This window comes from Mirounga angustirostris, unplaced genomic scaffold (assembly GCF_029215605.1).
Source record: "Mirounga angustirostris isolate CCGP_5_RB_7025 unplaced genomic scaffold, mMirAng1.0.hap1 SCAF_2, whole genome shotgun sequence".
Lineage (NCBI taxonomy): Eukaryota > Metazoa > Chordata > Mammalia > Carnivora > Phocidae > Mirounga > Mirounga angustirostris.
In genome coordinates, this window is record NW_026991710.1 from 159,331,072 (window position 1) to 159,356,832 (window position 25,761).

General features: G+C 45.7%; 1 protein-coding gene across 2 annotated transcripts; it reads right to left on the bottom strand.

Annotated features, from left to right (window-relative positions):
• Window positions 1–3,113: 3,113 nt before the first annotated feature.
• NPM2 (nucleophosmin/nucleoplasmin 2) lies at window positions 3,114–25,648 on the bottom strand. Of its 2 annotated transcripts, XM_045879309.2 has the most exons (8): window positions 24,433–25,648; window positions 24,254–24,339; window positions 23,971–24,096; window positions 6,465–6,558; window positions 5,510–5,685; window positions 5,347–5,381; window positions 4,521–4,554; window positions 3,114–4,406 (listed from the first exon to the last, which is right to left on the bottom strand). In XM_045879309.2, exons 1-8 carry the CDS (start codon window positions 24,602–24,604, stop codon window positions 4,362–4,364), a joined length of 768 nt encoding a protein of 255 aa, XP_045735265.2. In that variant the 5' UTR covers window positions 24,605–25,648; the 3' UTR covers window positions 3,114–4,361. The 2 variants fall into 2 exon arrangements, with proteins under 2 accessions (XP_045735265.2, XP_054364495.2); XM_054508520.2 differs by lacking the exon at window positions 23,971–24,096.
• Between the last annotated feature and the right edge of the window lie 113 nt (window positions 25,649–25,761).

Here is a 25,761-nt window from a genome sequence, read left to right on the forward strand (position 1 = left end):
TACAGAATGTGGGTGATGGTGACTGTGGAAGCGGGCTCGTGCTTAGGGGGATCTCCGAGGGAAGCCCCCGCATCGGGAAGCAGAGCTCACACCTCAGCTCTGGGCTCTGAGGTCTAAGTGCCCCCAGGATGGAAAGAGAAGGGGAAATGCTGGGTGTGGATGTATTTACCTAAAGAGATGAGCAGGAGGGCGAAACTCTCACCTCCAGGCCTCCTTCTCACCTTCCTGAGCTAGATCAATCCACAAAGTTGTCTGCCACCTCTCCCCCCCCAGACAAGCCCCAAGGCCACCTCCTGGCCACCTCCAGCAGTCCAGCTCCAGCACCTGGCTCCCAGCTCCGCCCACGGTGCCCCACGGGGGGCTCAGGGTCCTGTTGAGCCTGACCTAGCCTGGGGAGTGCGGAGGTAGTCCTGTAACTGGGGGAGTCCAGGGTTGGAACCATACTGGAATCATACTGTCAAAAGTGGAAGGGCTTGGGGCACCTGGGTGGCTCAGTCATTAAGCGTCTGCCTTCAGCTCAGGTTATGATCCCAGGGTCCTGGGATCGAGCCCTGCATCAGGCTCCCTGCTCGGCAAAAAGCCTGCTTCTTCCTTTCGCACTCCCCCTGCTTGTGTTCCCTCTCTCGCTGTGTCTCTGTCAAATAAATAAATAAAATCTTAAAAAACAAAAAAACCCCAAAACCGGAAGGGCTCTTAGATTCTTCATTTGGTCCCTGAGGAGGCCCAGGGAGGGTCTCACAGCTAGTTAGTGAGTGGCATGACTTGGACAAGGCATCAGGTAACCAGACTCCCAGTCCAGTGCTCATCATTTTCTCAGCATGCCCCAGACTGTCCTGCTTCTCTGCTTTTGCCCAGGCTGATGTTCCTGATCATTTTCCACATTTGTTCCATTTGGGGCAGGATTTAAACTCTGCCTCTTCCGAGGAAATGCCTGAATCTCCCTCTCTGCTGTGGTTGGTGCTGGCTCTGGCTCCATTCTCCGGGAGCCCACGACCTCACCCACATCTCTGCCTGCTCCTAGCTCCCGGATAGGGTACTCAGGGCTACCTCCTGCCGCCCTCAATCCTGGGATGACAGGTAAGAGCAGACGCATGGAGGTAGTTCAGAGTTGGAATTGTGGGGTTGACTGGTGAGCTGGGAGATGGAATGAAATAAGGAGTCAGGTGTGGGGAGTGCCACCTAGCGCTGTCTGGGCCCCAGTTTTCTGAGCCTGAGTGCCTGGTTCCTATTGGTGGGAGAGGGGCCTGTTGTCACTGGCCAGCCCCTGAGCCAGGCCTGGGTCTCCATGGTAACAGATGCCAGCAGTCAAGCTTGGCCTTGGGGCTCAGCCAGGGGTCTGTGCCAGGGGGCTCTGGGGCATGGCTGGGTAGCCTGTTTCATGGTGCGACATCTGCTCGTTGTCCCTTCCCATTGTGCACCCGCAGGCCTGGCTTTCTGACTCAGCTTGCTCCTTTACCCCTACGGAGAGGCCAGTGCTGGGCTCCAAGAGGGGAGGCAGCATGGAGAGTGTTCCGTGGATTTCATCCCCATCCCCAGGCCCTGTCCTCCATGGGCTGTGTGATCTATGGCAAGTCCCTTCACTTCTCTGGTCTCAGCTTGCTAATTTGTAAAAAGGAAATGGCCATTATCGATGCTGTCAAAACTGCCACCGTGAGCATCAACTGAGGTGGACACTCCCTGAAAAGTGTCAAGGACCAAAAGAATGGCGGCAAGGGGCCTAGACCCTAGACCTCTTATGTGGCCCAGACTCAGTTTACCTGAATTTTGCCCCACTCTCTCCCTTGACTAGAGGGAGCTGGGAGGCAGAAGGTAGGGTTCATTAACATTTATGGGGGGAGGTGGCAGGAGGTGATAAGGGAAGTGAGAAGTAGCCTGGGCTGCATTGGTTAATCCCCACCCCCTAGTGCCAAGTTCAACACCCCCCAACTGAGGCGTCTCACGCCTGCTCCTTCTAACAGCCCAGCTGGTGCAGACACAGAGCCCGCAGGGCCCACCTGCAGACCTGCCACTTGTCACCACCTGCTTCGACCCGGCTCACCCTTTTCCTGTTGAGAAACAGAAGGGCTGGCGCTGGGGCTGGGGCAGGGCAAAAGGCACATGGACGGGTCCAGGCCGGGGAGCCCTTCATCTTTGCCGCTCGGTCCCTACTGCCTGCCAGCACTCGGAGGCCAAGTCGGTGGTGTAGCTGTCGCCGGCCCTTCTGTGCAGACCCCGGGTGCAGCCAGGCTGTTGGGGCGTTGGCCTGGGGCGAGGCGGCGGCGGAGGGAAGAAGTCCCTGTGTGGCTGGGGGCTGCCCAGTGTAACTCCTGTCCTGCATTCTAACGACTGCTTTCAGTTCATGAGACTTCCTAGCGCTCCGCTGCGGGGCTCTCCCCCCTCCCATCCGGAGTGGTTAAAGAGCTGGGGGCCACACTACCTGGCAGGAACCCTGGTTCCTCCACTAGTTCTGTAGCCTTGGGGACAAGTTGTTTCACCTCTCTGTGCCTCATCTTCCAGGTCTGAGAAGCTGGGCTTAACGGGAGTGAGTCCCGGGAGGCCCTCCTGGCTGCACCCATAGCCCAGCACGCCCAGCACGCCCAGCACGCCCAGTGCGTTCTTCCTGCAATTATGGCAATCTTCTTTTGTTCAGACCCCCAAGCTTGCTCTGCCTCAGGCCCTTTGCATTCTTGGCCCCTGCTCCTACAAGTGTCCTTCTGCCGGCTACTCCTGGGGCCTGCCACCCCCTTCTTGTCACTCCTCTCCTTTGAGGGGCTTCCTCTGATCTCCCAACAGTACTTCTCCAGCCTGGAACTTAGCCTGTTTCACATCCTGCAAAGCACGGGACAGTAACTGACATTTTGTTGTTGGCTTTTGTTTCCACGAGGCTGGAGGGGACTTGAAGGTGAAGAATTTGTCCCACCCTGTGTCACTGTGGCATGAAGCCATGAGAAATGCCTGCTGCCCACCTGGAGCCAGATGTGAACTGCTGTCCGGGTGACCCGAGGTCAGTGGCTCATTCTCATTTGTTAGAGGGTGGGGCGATGCCCACATCTGTCCTATGGGGTGAAGAGAGCAAGCAGCAAGAACGCTGGCCCTACCCTCCTCCATCTCTCCTGGCTTCAAGAGAACCGGAGGCTGAACACGGACACAAAAGCCTGCTTGCGGACCTTCCCATGCTGGCATTCAGACCGCCCACCTTCTGGGACCCTGCCTCCGGATCCTGGAGAGAGGCAGGGCCATCTCCCCTTTGGCCCACTTCAGATTTGGCTGGTGGAGGTGTGGGGGAGGGCCAGGAGAAGCCCAGCAGAGGCCCTGCAAGTATAAGCCCAAGTGGGGGGCCATCTGTGTGTCACCATGGGTGACCCAGGCTCCAGGTCGTTCACCCCCTTGCCAGTCCCCCTTTGCCTCACCCGAACACCCTGGGGAGCCCTGTTCCGTGGCTCCAGGAACTGTCCTGGGGGATGCCTCACGGGGGAGTTAAGAGTGTTTACCTGTCCACCTCCTGTAAGAGACCCTCTAGAGCCTCTGTAAAGCCTGCCTCATGTGCCCTGCCTGGGAGGGTGTCCTTGAAGGTCCAGGCCTCCGGGCTCTTGCCTGACACAGATCTGCACACAAATGAGCAGGAGCTCACCCTGAACAGGAGGCAAGACTGGGAGCACACAACTAGCATCCCACCTCCGGGGTTCCAGTAGACGTCCTGTGTATTGGACAACAGACAGACGTGATTAGGGCCAGGAGAGAAGATCCTCAGGCTAGTCTGACGGGCCAAGGACCTTCCTGGCAGGGTGGGCAGCTCTCACCCCTTGGTTCAGCACGTGGCAAATGGGCCAGCCACGAGGGAGTGTGGGCACAGGAAGACTCACACCAGCTGGAGCTCCCTCCCTCAGGCCAGGAGCAGAAAGTTGAAGCTGGGCAAGGGGCTGAGACACTTGGTTTTTTCCCTGAAGCTGGGTGGTGGGGGGGTGGGAGTGGGAGTGGGTGAGAGTTTGAGGACAAGAGAGGGAGGTAAGGGGAGGTAAAAGAGCAGAGCAGAGCAGAGCAGAGCAGAACCCAGCTGGCCCGCGGCCGCCCTCTGCCGGGCACACGGGCTCACTGCAGCCAGCAAGAAGGCCGGCTCCTGGGAACAGATGGCAGAAACAAGGTCCTGACAAAGCAAACTTTATTGTGGCCCCGAGGTTGGAGCTTTTCCCTCCAGGTCCTGCTGAAACTCGAGAGTTGGGGGTGAGGGCCTCTTGTGTCGCCCCCAACAGCTCCAGCCCATTCAGACTCAGGTGGAGAGAGGCTGGGTGGGGGGAACCTGGGGAACGCGCCGAGGAAGGCCACCCCGCATGTGCTCTAGCTGGCTCTCCCGCAGTCCCTGCAGCCAGGCCACTCCTGGCTCCTCATTTCTTGAATCCGGGCTTTTTAGGTTTGAGTGTGGGTTTGGCCTATGGAGAGAAGGGAGGGCGCCAGTGTCCCACTCCCTCCCTCTGTCCGTCCCCCGCCCCCCCGCCCCCCCCCCCCCCCCCCCCGCAGGACCAGCCCCTTCTTCTGGTACTCACCTTTTTCACAGGACTCTTTTCTTTAAGCCTGGGTCTGGAGTTGGGTGGGGTGGGGCAAGGAGAGGGGATGTGGGTGGGAAGAAGAGCGTGCTCAGCCTGACACCAGTAGCCCAGACCCTCTTAGTGCCCACACTGAAAGCAGGGGGCTGTGACCTGGAGAATTGGAAGCTGCCGAATTCACCTCTCCACCTGTCCCCTACCGGGAACCACTCTGACTCTTATTTTAAACAAGATGTTTTTTCTTCTCAGGCTTCCATCTGCTTTCTTTATCACAAATGGGTCTTTTTCATTATAAAAGTAATGTTTAACTATGTTGCACAATATATAGCAAATAGAGATTAAATTACTTATTTTCTTTATTTCCCCACCAGTATTAGCATTTTGGTGTGTTTCCTTTCAGGGCTTTTTGCTTTGTTTTCTTCTAAAAACATGTGAAATAACATGAAAATGACTTAATATCCTGTTTTTTAAAAATTCAATAAACATTTTCCAGGATGCTATATTCTTCATAGGTCACATTCCATTGGGAAAATGTGACATGGCTTAATCAAATACTACATTGGTCAACATTTGGAATGCTTCCATTTTTTACTATTACTTGAATAATGCGTATCTCAGTGCCTATCATTTTACCCATATTTTGGATGGGATCCTTTGGAAGGAATTGCCGTAAGTGGAATTAGGTCAAAAGGTAAGAATACCTTAATGCTTTCCCCAGAGGCTGTGGCAGTAGGCTCCTACCCGTGTGCACACATGCCAGGCCCTTCCTAGCCCCACATACCCCCGCTACAAGATCGCGGCCGAGTTAATAGAGGGAAAGAGTTACCTCACGGCCTCCTCTTCCTTTTCCACCTTTTTTTTCTGGGAACCAAACACAAGCGGTATGGGGCGGGTTAGGGCCCTGCCCAGGCTTTGGCACACTCAGGCACCCAGCATGCGGCAGGCCTGGCCCAGGCTTTTGAGGAGCCTCTGGGGGTCCCTGCCCTCACCTTGGCAATGCTTGTCTGCTTCTGGGACGCCAGCCTCTTGACTTGTTTAAGAGGGGTCTCCTCCTCTAGGGACACATCTACGTCGTCGTCGTCGTCGTCGTCAACCTCACTGCTGTCACCTTCTTCCTCCTCCTCCTCCTCCTCCTCCTCTTCCTCCCAGGACAGGTCTGCAGTGTCTGCGGTGCATGGAAGGGGGCAGGGCCGCAGAGCTCTGGGTCTCTGCCTGGCTCCCGTCCTGCCATGCGTCTTGCCGTCAGAGCTGCCCTGGGGAAGCCAGCACCTGCCACCTCCTCTAGACCCTTTCTGGCCTCTCTGACAAAGTGGAGGCTCGGGTGGGGTGAGGGGTCCGGAACCCCGGAGAGCCGGGGTGGCGGGGGAGGGCAGGGGAAGTGGCCCGCTGTGGCTCTGGCTGGGAAGGAGTCAGAGGAGGGGAGGGTGGGCGGAGGGTGCCAGCGAAGGGAGCAGCTAAGGAGTGCAGACCTCATCCTAAGGGAAGTAGAGCCTGCCAGCGTCTTGGGGTAGGACAGTGCCCTGATGAAAGAGGGACAACCGCACAGAGGAGGCTAGGCAGAGAGTCCGCAGCACAGCGGCTTGCTGGGGTCCGTACTGCCCCTCCAGCGACGCGCCTCACAGCAGCTAACATTCTCCGTGCGGGTAGTACGAGGCACCCCGCAAACTGCTTTTTCCTGAATATCCCGTTTATTCCTCCCAACTGCTCTTTGGAGATGAAACCAAGTATACCCCCACCCTGGTGTTAGAGGCAAGGGGACTGAGGCCCACAGAGGCAGGGAGGTAAAGGAGGACTTCCAGTCCAGACTACTGGCAATCATGTTGCCTTTGGGGACTTTCGCTAATAACTCAAGAATCCCTCCAGCTTTGGAGTGCCGGTTCCCCCTTTGGCCCTGTGCTAGGCACTGCACTCTGAGACCTTCCCCAGGTCCAAGCTCCGACTTACCGTAAAGTTCCTGGCCACTGAGGAACACAGGTCCAGAGCCAGCCCGGAGCTGGAAAGTGACTGGAGGAGAAAGCTCCAGTCCCATCAGGACGACCTGCAGGGGGAGGGATGCAGGGGCAGGAGCAGAGAAGATGGGCTCACTCACCCCTGGAGGCTGCCTGGGGGCTGCTCTCTGGCAGAAACACTCAGAATTGATTCCCCAAACCCCACCTACACACACTTCAGGTTCTCTGGGCCTCACTGTGTCATCAGCCCCTTCCTGTTGAGGTGGATTCTGTCGGAGAAGAATGTGAATCTGATAACCCCGCTCTTGTTAAAGATCCCAGACAGGCTTCCAAGCTGAGGGGCAGCTGTTCAGTACAGAAGTGTGATTGCCACCGACTGAACTGTATCCCCCAAATTCTTATGTGAAGCCCTAACCTCCAGTGTGAGGCTATCTGGAGGTGGGGCCTTTGAGAGGCAATTAGGATTAGATGAGGTCATGGGAGCTGGGCCCTCATGATGGGATGAGTGCCCTTGTAAAGGAGGCCAGAGGCTTCGCTCTGTCTCTCTGCCGTGTGAGGACGGAGAGAGCAAGCGGCCATCTGTAAGCCAGGAAGAGGGTCCCTCCCCATATCCGACCTTGCTGGCACCCTGGTCTCAGACGTTCAGAACTGTGACAAAATAAATGCCCCTCACTCTATGGTATTTTGTTATGGCGGCCCACTCGAATAAGATATGAGTCAAATGAGAAAAGCAGACACAAAGTGGTATGTACAGTACCAGTAGTGTGTGGATATACATATGAATAAAGTTAGACTTCTCTTAAGTGTGACCCATAATTTTCAGTGGACAGTAAGATATTTCCTTTCCTTATACTTCTCCAAACTTTCCAAATTTTCTGGAGTATCAATGATGATACTCCCATTTATTGACTGCCTACCGTGTGCCAGGCCCTATGCTAAGCATTTTACCGACTTTATTCATCGAACCCCTCATGACAATCCCATGATGGAGGTGCCTTGACTTTACAGAGGAGAGAACTGAGGCGTAGGGAGATTAATTTAGAGTTTTGGGCTCAGAGAGGAAGGAGATAAGCGAAAACTGAAACTCTGGAGCCATCAACACCCAGAAATGCTGGATACAATATATTCCAATGTTTTCATTGCATGGCTGAATAGTAACACAGAAGAGGTCCCATGCACCAGAAACGAAGGGACAGCGTGGCAAGCGCAGGTGCCATAAGCAGCTGAGGGGGAGATGTGCCTGAAAACAGCTCTGGCCTTGAGTTTAAGATCTTATTTATTTATTTGCCAGAGAGAGAGAGAGCGAGCGAGCGAGCCAGGCAGAGGGAGAAGCAGGGTCCCCACTGAACAAGGAGCCCGATGCGGGACTTGATCCCAGGACCCTGGGATCATGACCTGAGCCCAAGGCAGATGCTTAACCAACTGAGCCACCCAGGCATCCCGTGGCCTTAGGTTTTAACACACACTCATGGACAGGGGACAGGAGACAGGGCCTGGGTTCAAAAGAGGAACACTGTCACGGAGCCCGCTGAATGGAGGCTAGGACCCTCTAAGGGTTGCACCTCAGTAAAAAGCTCCAGGGTCAGGGAGAGGCTAGGGGACTGCAGAATTCCAAACCCACCTACTAGGAACTCCCCCTGCCCCCACTACTGAAGGAAGGAAATGCAAGGGGGATAAATAAGTCTCCTGTGAGAACCCAAAAACCCATGGCTGTACCTCTCACCCACACAAAGTTTGAATTCACTTGGTGAGTACTGCCAAGTCCAGAAACTTGTATAAAATCCCAGACTGGTGACATTCCTGGGCAAATGGCAGACACAAACACAAAACTGTTCTCTTGGGATACTGTCAATTTTTTTCACATGGAATTCTTTCAGAGAAAAAAACAAGACCCTGAAGACAGCTCCTCATCTAAAAATCACAAAAAACATACAAGACACAATCCTGCTAGAATGAGCAGAAGGAAACAAAATGACCACAGACCAGCACAAGCAAGAACCTGAGATAAAAGAATAATCTAAACAATTGTGAAATTAGATTGATGAAAATCAAATAAACAAAAGTAGGAACTGTAAGAACAGGTATTAGGAGAAATAAAAAGAACCAAATGCAGCTTCTAGACTGAACAAAGAGTTAAAAAGCAGAATAAGCCAGCTAAAACAAGGATCAGGAAACTGGAATCATACTGTGAAGAAACTGCCCGGTACTCAGCACAGAGAGACAGATGAACAAAATATGAAAGAGAAGCTGGGAGGTATGGAGGACAGAATGAGCAGATCCAACATGCATCTCATCACAATAAGGGACTGGGAGCAATGGAGTCAATACGCCAAGTGATAACCAAGAGCTTCTAGAAACCATCAAGGACACAGATCCTCACATCCAGGAAACCTAAGTTCTGAACAGATGAATAAAAATAAATGTACACCTGAACATCCCATAGTGAAATGGTGGCTAGCAAAAACAAAGAGGTTATCTTAAAATAAACCAAAGAGGAAAGACAGATTTCCAAAAAAGGAACAATAACCAGACAGACTGAAGGTTTTGACAGCAACGTCAAAAAACAGAAGAATAGAATGACATCTTCAAAATTTTGAGGGAAACTACCTCTCTATGTAGAATTATACACAGCCAAACTATCATGAAGGAATGAGGGTAAAATAAAGATATTTCCAGGCAAAGCCCAAGTAAGTTCACTACTCCCAGACCTACTCAATGAGGTGTCAAAAAGATGACAATTACTGGTGCAGCCACTCTGGAAAATAGCATGGAGTTTCCTCCTATTCCTTAAAAACAGTATGGAGGTACCCTACGACCCAGCAATTGCACTACTAGGTATTTATCCAAAGGATACAAACATAGTGATCTGAAGGAGTACATGCACCCCAATGTTTATAGCAGCAATGTCCACAATTGCCAAAATATGGAAGGAGCCCATATGTCCATTGACAGATGAATGGATAAAGAAGAGGTGGTATAGAGAGGGAGCAAACCATAAGAGACCCACAATCTTAGGAAACAAACTGAGCGTTGCTGGAGGGGAGAGGGGTGGGGGGATGGGGTAACTGGGTGATGGACAATGGGGAGGGTATGTGTTGTAATGAGCACTGGGTGTCGTGTAAGACTGATGAATCACAGACCCGTACCCCTGAAACAAATAATATAGTTAATTAATTGAATTTAAATTAAAAAAACAAAACAAAAAGAAGAGGTGGTATACACACACACACACACACACACACACGAATATTACTCAGCCATCAAAAGGCATGAAATCTTGCCATTTGCAACAACGTGGATGGAACTAGAGGGTGTTATGCTAAGTGAAGTAAGTCCGTCAGAGGAAGACAAATACCTTATGATTTCACGCATATGTGGAACTTGAGAAACAAAACATGAACAAAGGGGAAGGGAAGGAAAAATGAGATAAAACAGAGAGGGAGGCAAACCCTAAGAGACTCTTAACTCCAGGAAACCGAGGATTGCTGGAGGGAACGGGCGTGGGGGCATATGCAGTAACTGGGTGATGGGCCTTAAGGAGGGCATGTGATGTGATGAGCACTGGGTGTTCTATGCAACTGATGAATCACTAAATTCTACCCCTGAAACTAAGGCCACACTATATGTGAACTAAACTGAATTTAAAGAAATTTTTTTAAAAAAGAGGACAATTACATGGTAAAGGAAGAAGTGGGTACAAGCAGCAGTGGTGAGCAACCAACTTGGTCAACAAAGAAGAATCCAAGCAAGCATTACTGGAAAGCAAAATCATACTAGTATTGACTAGTATTGAGTGGGTTTAAAACAAGCTGAAGCTAAGACACCGCATGATAACAGGTAAGTTAAGAAGAGGGTAAATAGGGCGCCTGGGTGGCTCGGTTGGTTAAGCGACTGCCTTCGGCTTGGGTCATGATCCTGGAGTCCTGGGATCAAGTCCCACGTCGGGCTCCCTGCTCAGCAGGGAGTCTGCTTCTCCCTCTGACCCTCCCCACCTCATGCTCTCCATCATTCTCTCTCTCTCTCTCAATAAATAAAAAAATCTTAAAAAAAAAAAAAAAAAAAGAAGAGGGTAAATAGAAAATCTTCCTTGATTGTTTGGGGGGAGGAATAAAATATTAATTTTAGACTAATCATGCATGATTGTTAAAAAATTAAGAACTAATAAAAATCAGAATGAGATTCAACAGCTTCCAACCCAATAGAAAAGGGGAAAAGAAACCTTAATCTAATAAAAGACAGAAAAAGGAGAAAAAAGAAAAACAAAACATGAAAAAGCAAGGAATATAAAATCACAAAGTACATATTACAAATAAATCCAAGTATATTAGCATCACAGTAAACATAAACAGACTATATTGGTCAGATAGATGAACATAAAACATAGCTATTTACTGCTTGTAAGATACATGCCTAAAACATAAGCACATAGAAATGTTGAAGAAAAGATATGGAAGCATACCCAGCAGGTGTGGCAGAGGCTTCTCAAGGCTACTGCAATATCCATTCTTCCCTTTTTCCATCATAGCAGTGTTCTGATACTATTCAAATACTGTACCCACCAAAGACTGTATTCCTCAGTTTCCTGTGTAGTTGGCTGTGATCATGTTACTAATTTCCGGACCAATGAGTTGTAAGCAGAATTTCGTGGGTGGTGCTTGTGTGAAGACTCCTTAAGAGGTAGACAGAGAACTGAGAAAAGCCCCTTTGGTCTCCCCCTGTTTCTTCTCGCCTATTACCCTAAATGCAGAAGTGAGAGGTGGAGCTGCAGCAGTCTTCTTGGACTATAAGATGATCTTGAGGATGGAAGTTTTGAACCAAGGAGAGAAGAAAGAGAAGAGAAGCCCAGGTCTTTGGTGACCATCGAGCCATCTTACCAGCCTTGTACTGCCTATCTCTGGATGTCTTCTATTCAAGACAGAAATGAATCTTGAATGTGTTTGAGTCCCTGTAGTTGGGTCTCTGTTACTGCAAACATAACTATTTAAAACAAAAATGAAGCTAGTTGTATTTGTTAGGATTAGGTTTGCTAACAAGCAGCAGAAAACTCAATGCCAGTGGCTTATACAACACAGAAGCTTGTTTCTTTGTCACATAAACTCAATCTGGATATAAGCAGTCAGCTGTGGGTATACTGCTCTTCAAGCATCAGGGATGCAGGCTCTTCCTATTGTGTTACTCCGCCATCTTTAATATATGGCTTCCACCTTCTGGTCCAGGATGGCTGCTCACATTCTAGCCATCACATCCATATTCCAGCTAGCAGGATGGAGGAAGGGATAAAAATGGTCACATGATCTCTCTTTAAGGACACTTTACCACTTCTGCTTACATTCCATTGGCCAGAACTTCATGGCCTTGCCTTATTCTCAGTAGCCTGTGGCCAGCTAAAAGTCATGAATTCCATTACTAAAGAATAAAGGAAAATGGATATTAAGAGAAAACTGGAAAACAAATTAATAGCAGATGATGTAAGCTTGAATTCAATAAGCATTTTTAGGGATGAAAAACTTATGTTGGTTTACCAGGAAGATAATTCTGTAAATCATATGCACCAACAACACAGTCTAAACATGCATAGACTATAGCTACAGTATCAACACTGTGTGGTATTGGAAGGAGAGACACAAAGATCAATAAAACAGAAGACCTAGAAATAGACCCACACAGACATGTGTGACTGATTATTGACGAAGGTGCACGATTGGTTAAAGGGAGGAGGACAGCTTGTTCAATGAATGTGCTGGAGCAACTGCACGTCCAGAGGCAAAGAGATGAAGCTTGACCTAAACCCCACAACTTCTACCACAGTTACCTCTACACAGATTGTGGACTTAAATGCAAAACGTGAAACTATAAGACTTTTGGACAAAAAAACACAGAAAGTCTTTGTGACCTTGGAGCAGGCAAAGAGTTCTTAGACTTAACAGCAAAAGTCATAAAAGGAAAACTGGTAAGATGGGCCTCATCAAAATTAAACATTTTTATTCCAAAAAAGTTCATTGGAAAGGGATAAAAAAAACAACTCACAGACTGGGGAGGAAATATTTGCAAACCATAGGCTTGACAAAGGACTAGTGTCTAGAATCTATAGAGAATTAGCAAAACCCAACAGTAACAAAACAATCCAAGTTAAAAATGGGCAAAAGACACGAACAGACATTTTACTGAATACACAGATGGCAAACAGACACATGACGAGACGTTTAGCGTCATTCACCATTAGGGAAATGCAACTTAAAAGCACTAGGAGATATTGAGACACACATTTTAGAATGGCTAAAAACAGAAATAGTGACAACATTAAATGTTGGTGAGGATGCAGAAGAAGGCATCACCCATGCATTACTGGTAAAAATGTAAACGGCACAGCCACTTTAGAAAACACTTTGGCGGGACGCCTGGGTGGCTCAGTCGGTTAAGCGTCTGCCTTCAGCTCAGGTCATGATCCCAGGGTCCTGGGATCGAGTCCCGCATCGGGCTCCCTGCTCCGCGGGGAGCCTGCTTCTTCCTCTGCCTCTGCCTCTCTCTCTATCTCTCATGAATAAATAAATAAAATCTTTAAAAAAAAAAAAAAGAAAAAGAAAAAGAAAAAGAAAACACTTTGGCATTTTAATAAAGTAAGCAGGAAACCACCATATGACCCAGCAATTGTACTCTTGGGAATTTATCCCAGAGAAAGGAAAAGTTATACTTACATAAAATTTTTTACACAAATGTTCATAGCAGCCCCAAAGTGGAATCAGCTCAGTGTTTCCACAGCTGAGTGGTTGAACTGTGGTACAGTGAGACCATGGAATACTGCTCAGCAATAAAAAGAATACACAAAACATTTTGGATGAAACTCCAGGAGATTATGCTGAGGGGAAAAAAAAAAAACCTGTTCCAAAAAAGTTACATATGTATGATACTATTTCTAGAACAAAATTTTAGAAATGGAGAATAGGTTGGTGGTTGACAGAGGTTAGGGATAGAACAGGAGGCAGAAGGGAGGTGGGTGTGGTTATAAAAGGGTATTTTGAAGGATCCCTGTTGTCTCCCTGCCCCATTGGTGCTAAATATATGAACTTAGGTGATGAAGTTGTATTAAACAAGATGGCTCGATTGTATCAATGTCAATATCCTCATTTCAATGTTATATTACAGTTTTGCAAAATGTTACTTGGGGAAAACTGGGCAAATATATAGGGATCTCTCTGTATTATTTCTTATAGCTATATGTAAATCTACAATTATCTAAAAATTTTAATTGAAAAATAAACATATATAAAGCAAATAATAAAATTTTAAGAGGAATCCACTGAAAATCCACAATCATAATTGGTAATTTTAACACAAATCATTTTGGTAATTGATAGATCAGGGAGACAAAATAGGTAGGTTTGAACACAATTAATAAACTTGTAATTGGACTCCCCAAGAGAGAAGTGGGGAGCAGAAAAAAATATTTGCAGAATAATGGCCAAAAAATTTCTAAATTTTTTTTTTAAGATTTTATTTATTTATTTGACAGAGAGAGACACAGCGAGAGAGGGAAGACAAGCAGGGGGAGTGGGAGAAGCAGGCTCCCTGCTGAGGAGGGAGCCAACGCGGGGCTTGATCCCAGGACCCTGGGATCACGACCTGAGCCGAAGGCAGACACTTAACAACTCAGCCACCCAGGCGCCCCAAAATTTCTAAATTTGATGAAACAATGAAACCACAGATTTAAGAAGTTCAATGAACCTCAAGGCATTTTATAAATTGTTCAAATCCAGTGATAAGGATAAAATCTTAATGCAGCCAGAGGGAAAAAAAAGACATTGCATAAAGAGGATTGAAGACAAGGATACTAGATTTCTCCAAATTATGCAAGCTAGAAGGTCAATGGAGCAATGTTATTAAGTGTTGAAGGCAAAAAAGTCAACCTAGAGTTCTACACAAAGGATGAAGAGGACCAGAAATGGTAAACATAACGTTTTATTCTAATTTCTAATCTCTTTAAAATATAGATTGTCTAGGGTGCCTGGCTGGTTCAATTGGAAGAGTGTACAACTTTTGATCTTGGGGTTGTGAGTTCAAGCCCCATGTTGGGTGTAGAGGTTACTAAAATAATAAAAACTTAAGGGATGCCTGGGTGGCTCAGTCGGTTAAGCATCTGACTCTTGATCTCAGCTCAGGTCTTGATCTCAGGGTAGTGAATAAAGTATTAACAATGTAGTGTGGGATTTATAGCATATGTGGAAATAAAAGTTATTACAAGAATAGCACAAAGGATGGGAAATGGGAAATGAAGTATACTGTAGCAAGATTCTCATATCATTCATGAAGTGGTATAATATTATTTGAATATAGACTGTTGTAATTTAAAGATGCATCTATAGGGGCACCTGGGTGGATCAGTTGGTTAAGTGACTGCCTTCGGCTCAGGTCATGATCCCAGAGTCCTGGGATCGAGCCCCACATCAGGCTCCCTGCTCCGCGGGAAGCCTGCTTCTCTCTCTCCCACTCCCCCTGCTTGTGTTCCCGGTCTCTCTCTCTCTCTCTCTCTCTCTCTGTCAATTAAATAAATAAATAAAATCTTAAAAAAAAAAAGATGCATCTATAAATTCTAGAGCAACCACTAAAAAAATAATAGAGATGAGGTATATCTAAGAAACCAATAGTGGAGATGAAAATGTAATCATAAAGACCACTTAGCTAACCCAAAAGGCGGCCAGAAAAAAAAGAAAGGAACACAGATAGGACAAATAGGAAAGCCAATAGCAAGACAATAGGTTAAAATCCAACCTTGTTGATAATTATTTTAAATATTAACAATCCAAATACTCTAATTAAAAGGCAGGGATGACCAGATTGGCTAAATAAGGAAGACTCAATTATACGGTATCTAAAGGGAACCTACTTTATAGAGAGAGATAGAAGTTACAAGTAAAATGACAAAATAAAAAAAATAGGAAAAATATAGCACATAAACACTAATCAAAAGGGAGCTAGATGTTCTAAATTAATCAGACCAAGTAGACTTCAGAATATTTACCCCAGATAAAGAGGGACATTTCATAATAAAGGGATCAATTAACCAAGAAGATATAGTAATCCTAGAAGTATATGTGCCTAATAAAATAATTTCAAAATACATGAAGTAAAAACTGATAATTGATAGGAGAAATAGGCAAAAGCATAATTATTGTTGAAGTCTTCAACAGTCCTTTCTCAGTAACATATCAAGTAGCAGAAAATGAATAAGGATACAGAAGACTCCAACAAAATTACCAACCAACTTGATATAATTGACAGTAATAAAACAATACATCCAACCATAGAACACACATTCTTTGAGCATTAAGGAAATATTCACCAAACTAGACCATATTATGGGTCACAAAAGTCAGAACACAGGACTGAAATTATATAGAGTATTTTCTCAGACCACAATGAGACAGATTTAGAAATCAATGCGAGAATCTTAGAAAAACATACATATTTCTAAATACCCCAGGGACTAAAGAAAACTATAAAATAATTTAAATGGAATGAAGATGAAAACTGTACTTATCAACATTTGTGGGATGAAGTCAGAAAGGTGCTTAGAAGAAAATCATAGCATGAAATGTTTGTATCAGAAAAAGACCAAAGGTCTAAAAAAAAAAGTAAGATTCTGCTTTAAAAAACTAGAAAAAGAGCAAATTAAAATCCAAATAGACATAAGAAAGGAAATAAAGAACAGAGATCAATAAAACACAAAAGTGGGTAAACAATAGAGAAAAGTTGAGACCAAAAGTGGGTTCCTGAAAAGATGGATAAAAATATTAAACCTGTTACTAGACTGTACAAGGAAATGGGAGAGAAGACACAAATTACCATTATCAGGAACAAAAGAATAGTGTTTACTACAGAGTTTACAGAAAAGGAAGGGAATATTATGGACAACTCTATGCCAATGAATTTGACAACTTGAACAAAATGGAAAAATTCCTTGAAAGACATAAAGCTCTCTTAAGAAAAAACAACCCAAATTGTCCTAAATCTATTAAAGAAATTTAAGTTGTAGTTAACCAGATTGCTTCACACTTGAGTTCTACCAAAACATTTAAGAAAAAAATACCAAAGTTACATGAACTGTTTCAGAAAACAGAAAAGAGTATCTTCCTATTCATTTTATGAGGCCAGCATTGCCCTAATGCTAAAACGAGACAGAAACAAGAAATGTCAAGAAAACAGCAGTCCAATGTTGCTCATAAATATAGACACAAATATCTTTTTTTTTTTTAAAGATTTTAAGCAATCTCTATACCCAACATGGGGCTCAAATCACAACCCTGAGATCAAGAGTGGCATGAGCCAGCTAGGCACCCCAACATGAATATCCTTAATAAAATATTAGCAAATGGAATTCAGCAATATATAAAACTGTACATTCTTGGGATAAGTCCCATTCGATTATGATGTATTGTCCTTTTATGTATTGCTGGCTCATGCCACTCTTGATCTCGGGGGTGTGAGTTCGAGCCTCATGTTAGGCATGGAGCATACCCTAAAATTTAAAAACATTAAAAGAAATAAAATTTGAAAAATCAATAAATGTAATTTGCCACGTAACAGGATAAAGGAAAAAATAACCTCAACAGATGCAGAAAAGAATTCTTGGACAAAACTCAACAACCATTCATGACAAAATATCTCAGGAAATTAGAAGGGAACATCTTCACCCTCATTTGGACATCTACAAAAGTCCTTCATCTGTCTTAACGATAGAAGACTGGAAAAAAGCAAGGACAGACCTGCTGTTACTACTTTTATTCGGCATTATATTTGAGGTCCTCATCAGTGAAGGCCGGCAAGAAAAAGAAATGAAGGAAGTTAAACTACTTTATTCATAGATAACATGAATAAATCCATAACAAATTCTAAGGAATCAACAAAAAGGTGCTAGGACTTATATGCAAGTTTAGCAAGGTCAGATAATACAAAAACAATTACATAACTATACTACTACTGAACAGCAATAAAATGACATTTAAAAATACCATTTGCATACTTTTGCTTTCTTTTTTTTTTTTTTTTTGTTAAGATTTTATTTATTTGACAGTGAGAGCTAGCGAGAGGGTGGGCGGGCACAAGCAGGGGGTGTGGCAGGCAGAGGGAGAGGGAGAAGGAGAAGGAGACTCCCTGTGGAGCAGGAAGCCCTCATAGGGCTTGATCCTGGGACCCCGAGATCATGACCTGAGTGGAAAGCAGATGCTGAACTGAGTCACCCAGGGGCCCCTCTTTCTTTTTCTCTTTTTAGAGATTTTATTTTGTTTTATTTTTTAAAACATTTTTTTAAAGATTTTATTTATTTATTTGAGAGAGAGCACAAGAGTGCACGCAGGAGCAAGTTCGAGCACGGAGGGGCAGAGGGGGAGGATCTGAGAATATGAAGCAGACTCCACACTGAGCCTAGAGCCGGATGCAGGCTTGATCCCATGAATGTGAGATCATGACCTGAGCTGAAACCAGGAGTGGACACTCAACTGACTGAGCCACCCAGGTGCCTCACCATTTGCATACTTTATACTGTATACAAAAATGAACTTGGGCGCCTGGGTGGCTCAGTTGGTTGAGTGACTGCCTTCGGCTCAGGTCATGATCCTGGAGTCCCTGGATCGAGTCCCGCATCGGGCTCCCTGCTCGGCGGGGAGTCTGCTTCTCCCTCTGACCCTCTTCCTTCTCGTGCTGTCTCTCATTCTCTCTCTCAAATAAATAAATAAAATCCTTAAAAAAAAAAAAGATGAACCCAAAATGGATCAGAGACTTAACTATAAGAACTAAAACTATAAACCTCCTAGAAGAAAACATTGGAGCAAATTTTCATGACCTTGGATTAGGTGACAGTTTCTTAGATTCAACATTAGAAGGATAAGCAACAAGATGAAACATAAACTGGACTACATCAAAAGTAAACACTTTTGTGCTGCAAATGACAGCATCAGGAAAGTGAGAAGACAACTCAGAAAAGGGGGGAAAATATTTGCAAGTCATCTGGTAAGGGGCTTGTATGCGGAGTATATAAAAACTCACACGATTTAAAGGAGACAAATATTAAAATATCAAACTCAAGTGCAATTTTAAAAAATGAGTGAACAACCTGAATAGACAATGCTCCAGAAAATATATACAAATGACCAATAAAAACACGAAGAGAGGCTCAACATCGTAAGTCATTAGGTAAAGCAAATCAAAACCACATTGGGGGCACCTGGGTGGCTCAGTAGGTCAAGCATCCTTTGACTCTTAATTTCAGCTCAGGTTATGATTTTGGGGTCCTGGGATCAAGCCCCATGTTGGGCTCCATGCTCAGTGTGGAGTCTGCTTGTCCCTCTCCCTCTGCTCCTTCCCCTGCTCTCTCTCTCTCTCAAATAAATAAATAAATAAAACCTTAAAAAAAAGAACCACACTGAACTGCCAGTTCACACCCAATAAAATGAGTAATCAAAATTACAGACAATAACAAGCATTGAAAGATGTCGGAAAATGGGAATCCTCACACACTGTTGGTGGGATTGTAAAATGGTGTGACTACTTTAGGAAACAATTTGGCAGTTCCTCAAAATGTTATATATGTCAAGCTCCCATATGACCTGGCAATTACACCCCCAGGTATATGCTCGAGAGAAATGAAAACACGTGCTCATACAAAAATTTGTACATGAATGTTCACAATAGCATTCGTAATAAGTAGAAATAAAACAAATTCCATAAACTGCTGAGTGGATAACTGAAATGGGGTATTGTCCATACAATGGATATCATTTGGCAATTAAAAAAAGTACTGTTATATGCTATAACACCGATGAACCTTAAAAACATTATGCTACGTGAAAGAAGCAGTCACAAAAGACCACACGTTTTATGATTTATATAAACTGCCCAGAACAGGCCAATCTGGAGGGACAGAAAATAGATTAACAGTTGCCTAGTGCTGCAGGTCTGGGGGATGGGGAGTGACTGCTAGTAGGTATGGAGTTACTTTTTGGGGTGATGAGAATGTTCTAAACTTAGATTGTGATGGTTACAACACCGATGAACCTTAAAAACATTATGCTACGTGAAAGAAGCAGTCACAAAAGACCACACGTTTTATGATTTATATAAACTGCCCAGAACAGGCCAATCTGGAGGGACAGAAAATAGATTAACAGTTGCCTAGTGCTGCAGGTCTGGGGGATGGGGAGTGACTGCTAGTAGGTATGGAGTTACTTTTTGGGGTGATGAGAATGTTCTAAACTTAGATTGTGATGGTTACATCACCTTTCATTTACCAAAAACCATCTGATTTTACCTTAATAGGCAAAGTTTATGGTACATGAATTATCTTTCAATAAATACATTAATACCATTTTCAATAGCACCCAAAATCATGCAGTATGTTGGGGTAGATTTTACAAAGCATGTATATGACCAGTTCCCTGAAAACTATAAAATATTAGTAGGAAAAGTTAAAGTTAAGTTAAAGACATATGTTAGAGTGAAAAGTGAAAGACTTAAACAAATAGAGAAACATATGTTCAATTACTAATGACTCACAATTGTTAAGATGCCAATTCCCCTCAAAGCAGTCTCTAGACTCAATACAACCTCCATCAAAATCCCAAAATACTGATTTTTAAAGAAAGCCTATTTTGAAATTCCTATGGAAATGCTCAGGACCTAGAATTTGCCAATACACTTTTGGAAAAGACCAACAAAGTTGGAAGAATCACACTAATTTTAAGATTCACTATAAAACTACAATAATCAAATCACTGTTATGAAAGTAAAGGTAAAAAATCAATGAAACAATACAGAAATATCTGCATACATATATGGGCAATTGATTTATGGAAAGATGCTAACAAATACAAATATAGTGAAAGGATGGTTTTTTAAAAAAAAATGTGGTGCTAGAGCACTGGATAGAAACTTGGAAAAAAATGTTTCACTGTCCTTACTTTATACCATGCAAAAAAATTATCTTGAAATGGATCATCGACTTAAATGTCAGAGCTAAAACAATAGCACTCCAAGAAGTAAACTTAGAAGAGAACATTTGTGACCTCAGTTTAGGCAATGATTTCTCAGGACACTAAAAAAATGAACCATAAGAGAAAAAAAATGTCAGGGGTGCCTGGGTGGCTCAGTCGGTTAAACAGCTGCCTTTGGCTCAGGTCATGATCTCAGTCAGGGTCCTGGGATTGAGCCCAGCATCAGGTTCCCTGCTCAGTGGGGAGACTGCCTCTCCGTCTGCCCCTCCCCGCTGCTCATGCTCCCTCTCTCTCTCTCTAACAGATAAATAAAATATTTAAAAAAAAAAGAGAAAAAAAGTCAAATTGGACTTTGTAAAAATTAAAAACTTGTGCTCTTCAAAAAAACTATTATGAAAAAGCAAGCCATGTACTAGGAGAAAATACTTGAAATAAATAAATATATTTTAAAGACTTTATTTATATTATAATAGATAAGTAATATATAAATTTATAAATATATTTTATATATTTATATCTATACATACATAAATATATAAATATATTTTATATATAAGTGTTTATATATTTATATATTTTATATATATATATTTTAAAGATTTTTATTTATTTATTTGACAGAGAGACAGCAAGAGAGGGAACACAAGCAGGGGGAGTGGGAGAGGAAGAAGCAGGCTTCCCGCTGAGCAGGGAGCCTGATGTGGGGCTCGATCCCAGGACTCTGGGATCATGACCTGAGCCGAAGGCAGATGCTTAAGGACTGTACCACAGAGGCGCTCCAACACTGTGAATCTTATTGCATATAAACTATATCTCAATAAAGCAGATATAAAAAAACGACTCAAAGAAATGGAAACACTGAGACCCAAAACTACTAAATAAATGACAATAGTTTAAAATCAAACCAGTCCCACCTAGTTTGTTCACTTCCTTACTCACTCATTCACTATATGCCGAGTTTCCACAATATACCTGGCACTATTCTATAGGCATTATGGTGAAGGCAGTAAACGAAACAGGCAGAGTCCTTGCTCTCTTGAGGCTTAGATCCTGGCTGGGGAGAAAGACAAAGCACAAATGAAGACTGAGCCAGTGATGGGTCCCATGGGGGAAAAAGTGATTATTGAAGGGTAGGAAGAGGGGGTGCTGTTTGTGGTCAGGGAAGACTTCTTCAGTGAGAGGACATATGAGCAAAGGTTGAATTGAAGTTGGGGGCAAGTGTGTCCTTCTCACAGAAACATTAAATGCAAGACTCCTAGAAAGGGGTATGTTTGGAATTTTCAAGGTACAGTCAAGAAAGCCAGTGTGGTTTGAGCAGGGTTAGGGAGGGGAGAGTAGCAAAGGTTGAGATTAAGAGAGGTTTCTGCAGGCCAGAACATAAAGGATCCTGGATTTCATTCGAAGTGAAATGGAAAGCCACTGACCTAGGTGTTCTAGTAGAGAAGCAATGTGGTCTGACTTTTGTTTAAAAGGATCCTTCTGGGGGCGCCTGGCTGGCTCAGTCAGAAGAGCATGCAACTCTTGATCTCGGGGTTGTTAGTTTGAGTCCCACATTGGATGTAGAGATTACTTAAATACATATTAAAAAAAAATTTAAAAGGATCCTTCTGGCAGCTGTGCATAGAATAGATCAGGAGTTGGGGAAAAGTTTTCTGTAGATATTCGGTAAATATTTTAGGCTTGTGAACCATATGGTCTCTGCGGAGACTACTCAGTTCTGCTGTTACTAAGTGAAAATAGGCATGAATAATACATAAATGAAGGCGTGTGGCTGTGTTTCAATAATACTTTATTTACAAAAACAGGCAGTGGGCTGGGTTTAATTCTGCAGTATGTTGAACCCTGGAATAGACTATAAGAAACCAAGGGTAAAGGGTAGGTAGACCAGGTAGGAGGCCCTGCAATAAAACTGAACAAGAGGTAATGGTCACCTGGACCAGGGTATAGTAGGGAGGTGCTGAAAGGTGGTCAGACTGGTTGGTGTATGTTTGAAGGTAGAGCCAACAGGAATTGCTGGTGATACACAGTGTTTGAGAAGGAGGTTTTTGTCCTGATTAACTGGAAGAGTAATTATATCCTGGGAGAGGATCAGGTTTGGGGGTGGGGGAAGAGATTATTGATAAAAATCAAGAGTTTGGATTTGGATTTGTCAAGTATGGGTTATCTCTTAGGTATCAAATACATTGAGCTGGACAGAGGATCTGGAGCAAGAGAGAAAGAGAGAGTGGGTTTACAGAAATAAATATCAGAGTCTTCATTTGTATAAATGGTCTTTAAAACCCTGGCCAATGAATGAGATCTAGGGAGATCTCATAGATAGAGGGAAAAAAAAGTTTAAGGACAGTTTTACAGATGGGCCTCCCAGGTCTTCAGGGACAGATGATATTGGTCTTACCTTCACTGTTCCACCACATAGAAGGAGAGAACACTCCATCCCCCTGTTCATGAGGCCAGTATGCCTTGACACCCAAATAAGATAAGGAGTTTATGGGTCAACCTCACTTATGAGTATATAAGTTTTTTTAAAAAAGTTTTAATATATTAGCGAAGCAAATCTAGAAATTTATAGTATGATCAAATAATGTTTATTTTAGGAATGCAAAGTTGACGGAATAGTATTCTATTAATATAACTTACCACATTAACAGGTTAAAGAAAGAACCTATGATTATCTGAATAGAAAAGCATTTGCTAACCATTTATGATTAAATGAAGAAATCCCAGTTTTAAAAAGGAGAGCAGGACTAGATGGGGACTTCCTTGACCTGAAAAAGGGTGTCTACCAAACATGTCATACTTAATGGAGAAACATTAGAAGCATTCCTTTAAAAATATACATATAGTGACTCCTGGGTGGCTCAGTCAGGGAAGCGGCCGACTCTTGGTTTCAGCTCAGGTCAAGATCTCAGGGTCAGGAGATCCAGCTCTGCGCTCAGCATGGAATCTGCTTAAGACTACCTCCCTCTCCACCAAGCTGATGCACATTTGCTCTCTCTCTCTCTCTCTCAAATAAATAAATCTATAAAAATATACATATATATCAAGAATGAAACAAGGACATTTACCGTTATAATCTTACTTAATATTATACTGGAGGTCCGAGACCGTGTAGTTGGATTAAAAAAGACACAAAACTGCCATTAACAACGATGATTTGCATAAAGAACTCAAGATAATTAGAAAAAGAATTTCTGGATACACAATCAGTATGGAAGTCATCAACGGTGTCCTGTCACCAGCATCAAAAGGTTTAAAAACGTGATTTTGAAAAGCGGTTAACTTGCCCAAGGTCACACAGCTCGTAAAGGATGGGCTGGGATGGAAATAGGGCTCTCTGCCTCCGAAATCCAGGGCTCTCAGTCATGGGCTATACGGCTTCTCAGGCAGGACTGCCCTACTGCAGAACGACTGTATCCCCCCTTGGTGTCTGTCCATCCCCACCCAGGGGGTGAAGCCTGAGCAAGGCCTCCTAGCGCCCCAGGGCAGGCAGTCTCCCTAAGCCTGCGGGGAAAGGCTCACCATGGGTAGCACAGACGCCTGAAGCGAGGCGATGGTGATGGGCTTGGTCTTCTTGTCTTCTTGGCTGGCTGGGGGCAGGATTTCCACGAGGTTCATCTCTTCTTTGGCTTTGTCCCCCAAGCAAATCTGAGAGCGGTTGGAGACAGGCCACCTCGTCACCGGAGGGCAGCGGAGGGAAACCCTGTTCCACCTTCTGGGACCAGAGAGTGGCCCCTGGCCCTCCGCAGCTGGCCAAGTCCCTCCCGGCTGCATCCGACCACCCTTCCGGCGGGGAGGCACCCACCGTACTGAGCAACAGCTTACAGTCCTGCTTCCCCTCCTTCTGGGCTTTGACCGTCCAAGTCCGTTTCTCTTGGTTTAGCTCACAGCCTGCGAAGGGAGAGGAGCGAGGGGGCCGGGCCGGCTCAGGGGAGGGGCTCCCCCCCCGCCCCCGGTCTCGGGAGCCGCCGGGCCCTCACTCACCCCAGAGCGTGGCCCTGGGCGCCTTCTCGGCCGCGCTGCTCGTGCTGCTGAGGTTCATGCCGCGGGGCGCGGGAGCCGGGGTCCCCGCGGCTGTGCGGAACGGGCGCCCGCAGTGAGCCGAGGCCGGGCCCGCCGCCCGCGCCCGCCCGGCGCCCAGCGCGGCCACCCGCATCCCGCCCCGCCGCCCCGAGTCCAAGCCCCCGCGGGTACAGCGGCGCAGTCCCGGGGCCAGCGGAGCGGGGCGCTCGACGCTTAGGTCGCCCGGGCTGGAGAGGGAATGGGAGCCGCCCCGGCGGGCCCTTCGGGTGCTCTGGGAGCCCCGTCGGTGCCGTCGTGGTCCCGGCTGTCCCTCCCCTGGGCCGGGCCCTCTCGCCCGCCCGCCACCGCCTCCCGCGCTCCCGCCTCCTCCCAGCCCCACCTGAGCGCCGCCGCCCACTGCAGCCTGTTAGGGGGCTCGCGAAGGGGCAGCACGGGGGCGTCGACTCAGTCTTAAAGGAGAGGCCCTTCTTTCTCCATTCCGCTCTGCCATTCCTTCCTCCTCTCCCTGCCTCGGCGCACCTGGACGGCTTGTTAAAGCGCAGGGCCGGGTCCCATCTCCGCGGCGCGGGGCGGTGGAAGGCTGGGTGGGGCCAAGGTCATTTGCATTTCTAACAGGTTCCCAGGTGAAGTTGCTTGCCGGGGTCCGGGACCAGGCCGTGAGCAGCACCTTCAGGACCACCGGGGCTTCACCAAGGCCTACTGGGTGAGACGGCCGAGCTTAGACTTGCCTCGCCACCCCATGGGAAGCCGCTTTAAGGCTTTTCCTGCTCGTCGCCGTCCTTCCTGCCCTTTCCCTACCCTCTAGGTGCGGGCCCTTTCCAAGGCCAGGAGGGCCGGTCCCTCAGGGTTAGGGTCCCCAGAGAAGAGCCCTGTTTCCAGAAGGATGATTTCTCCCATGGCCAAGAAGGGGTGGGAATGAGTTTGGTCACCAGAGAGGCTGCTGTGGCAGCTGGTGAGGAATACACCGTGGGACACACTTTATGAGGACCAGTCATTGAACAAACAGCCGTTCATAGGGCACAGGGCAGCTCTTAAATGTTTGTTTCGGTGGGGTAGGGGTAGTGAAGAGGAGGAGGCTTTCCAGTGACCACATCCCCTTCTGTCTCGCTCATGTGACATCTCTGAAGTCAGAAATAACTAGGGATCTCTCTGATTAAATTCTTTTCTTTCCCTCCTCCCTTCTTCTCTCCTTCCTTCCCCTCCCCTTCCTCCTCCCCTCTCCTTCTCCTGCCCTTTCTCCCCTCCTCTCCTCTCCCTCCTTCTCTCTTTCTTTCTCTTTCTCTCTTTCTT

Coding starts and splice junctions, on each gene's coding strand:
- NPM2 (XM_045879309.2), bottom strand. CDS start 24,604: ATGCGGGTGGCCGCGCTGGGCGCCGGGCGGGCGCGGGCGGCGGGCCCG. Junction 24,340..24,432: donor GCCCAGGGCCACGCTCTGGG/GTGAGTGAGGGC, acceptor CTCCCTTCGCAG/GCTGTGAGCTAAACCAAGAG. Junction 5,686..6,464: donor CAGTGGCCAGGAACTTTACG/GTAAGTCGGAGC, acceptor CATGCACCGCAG/ACACTGCAGACCTGTCCTGG.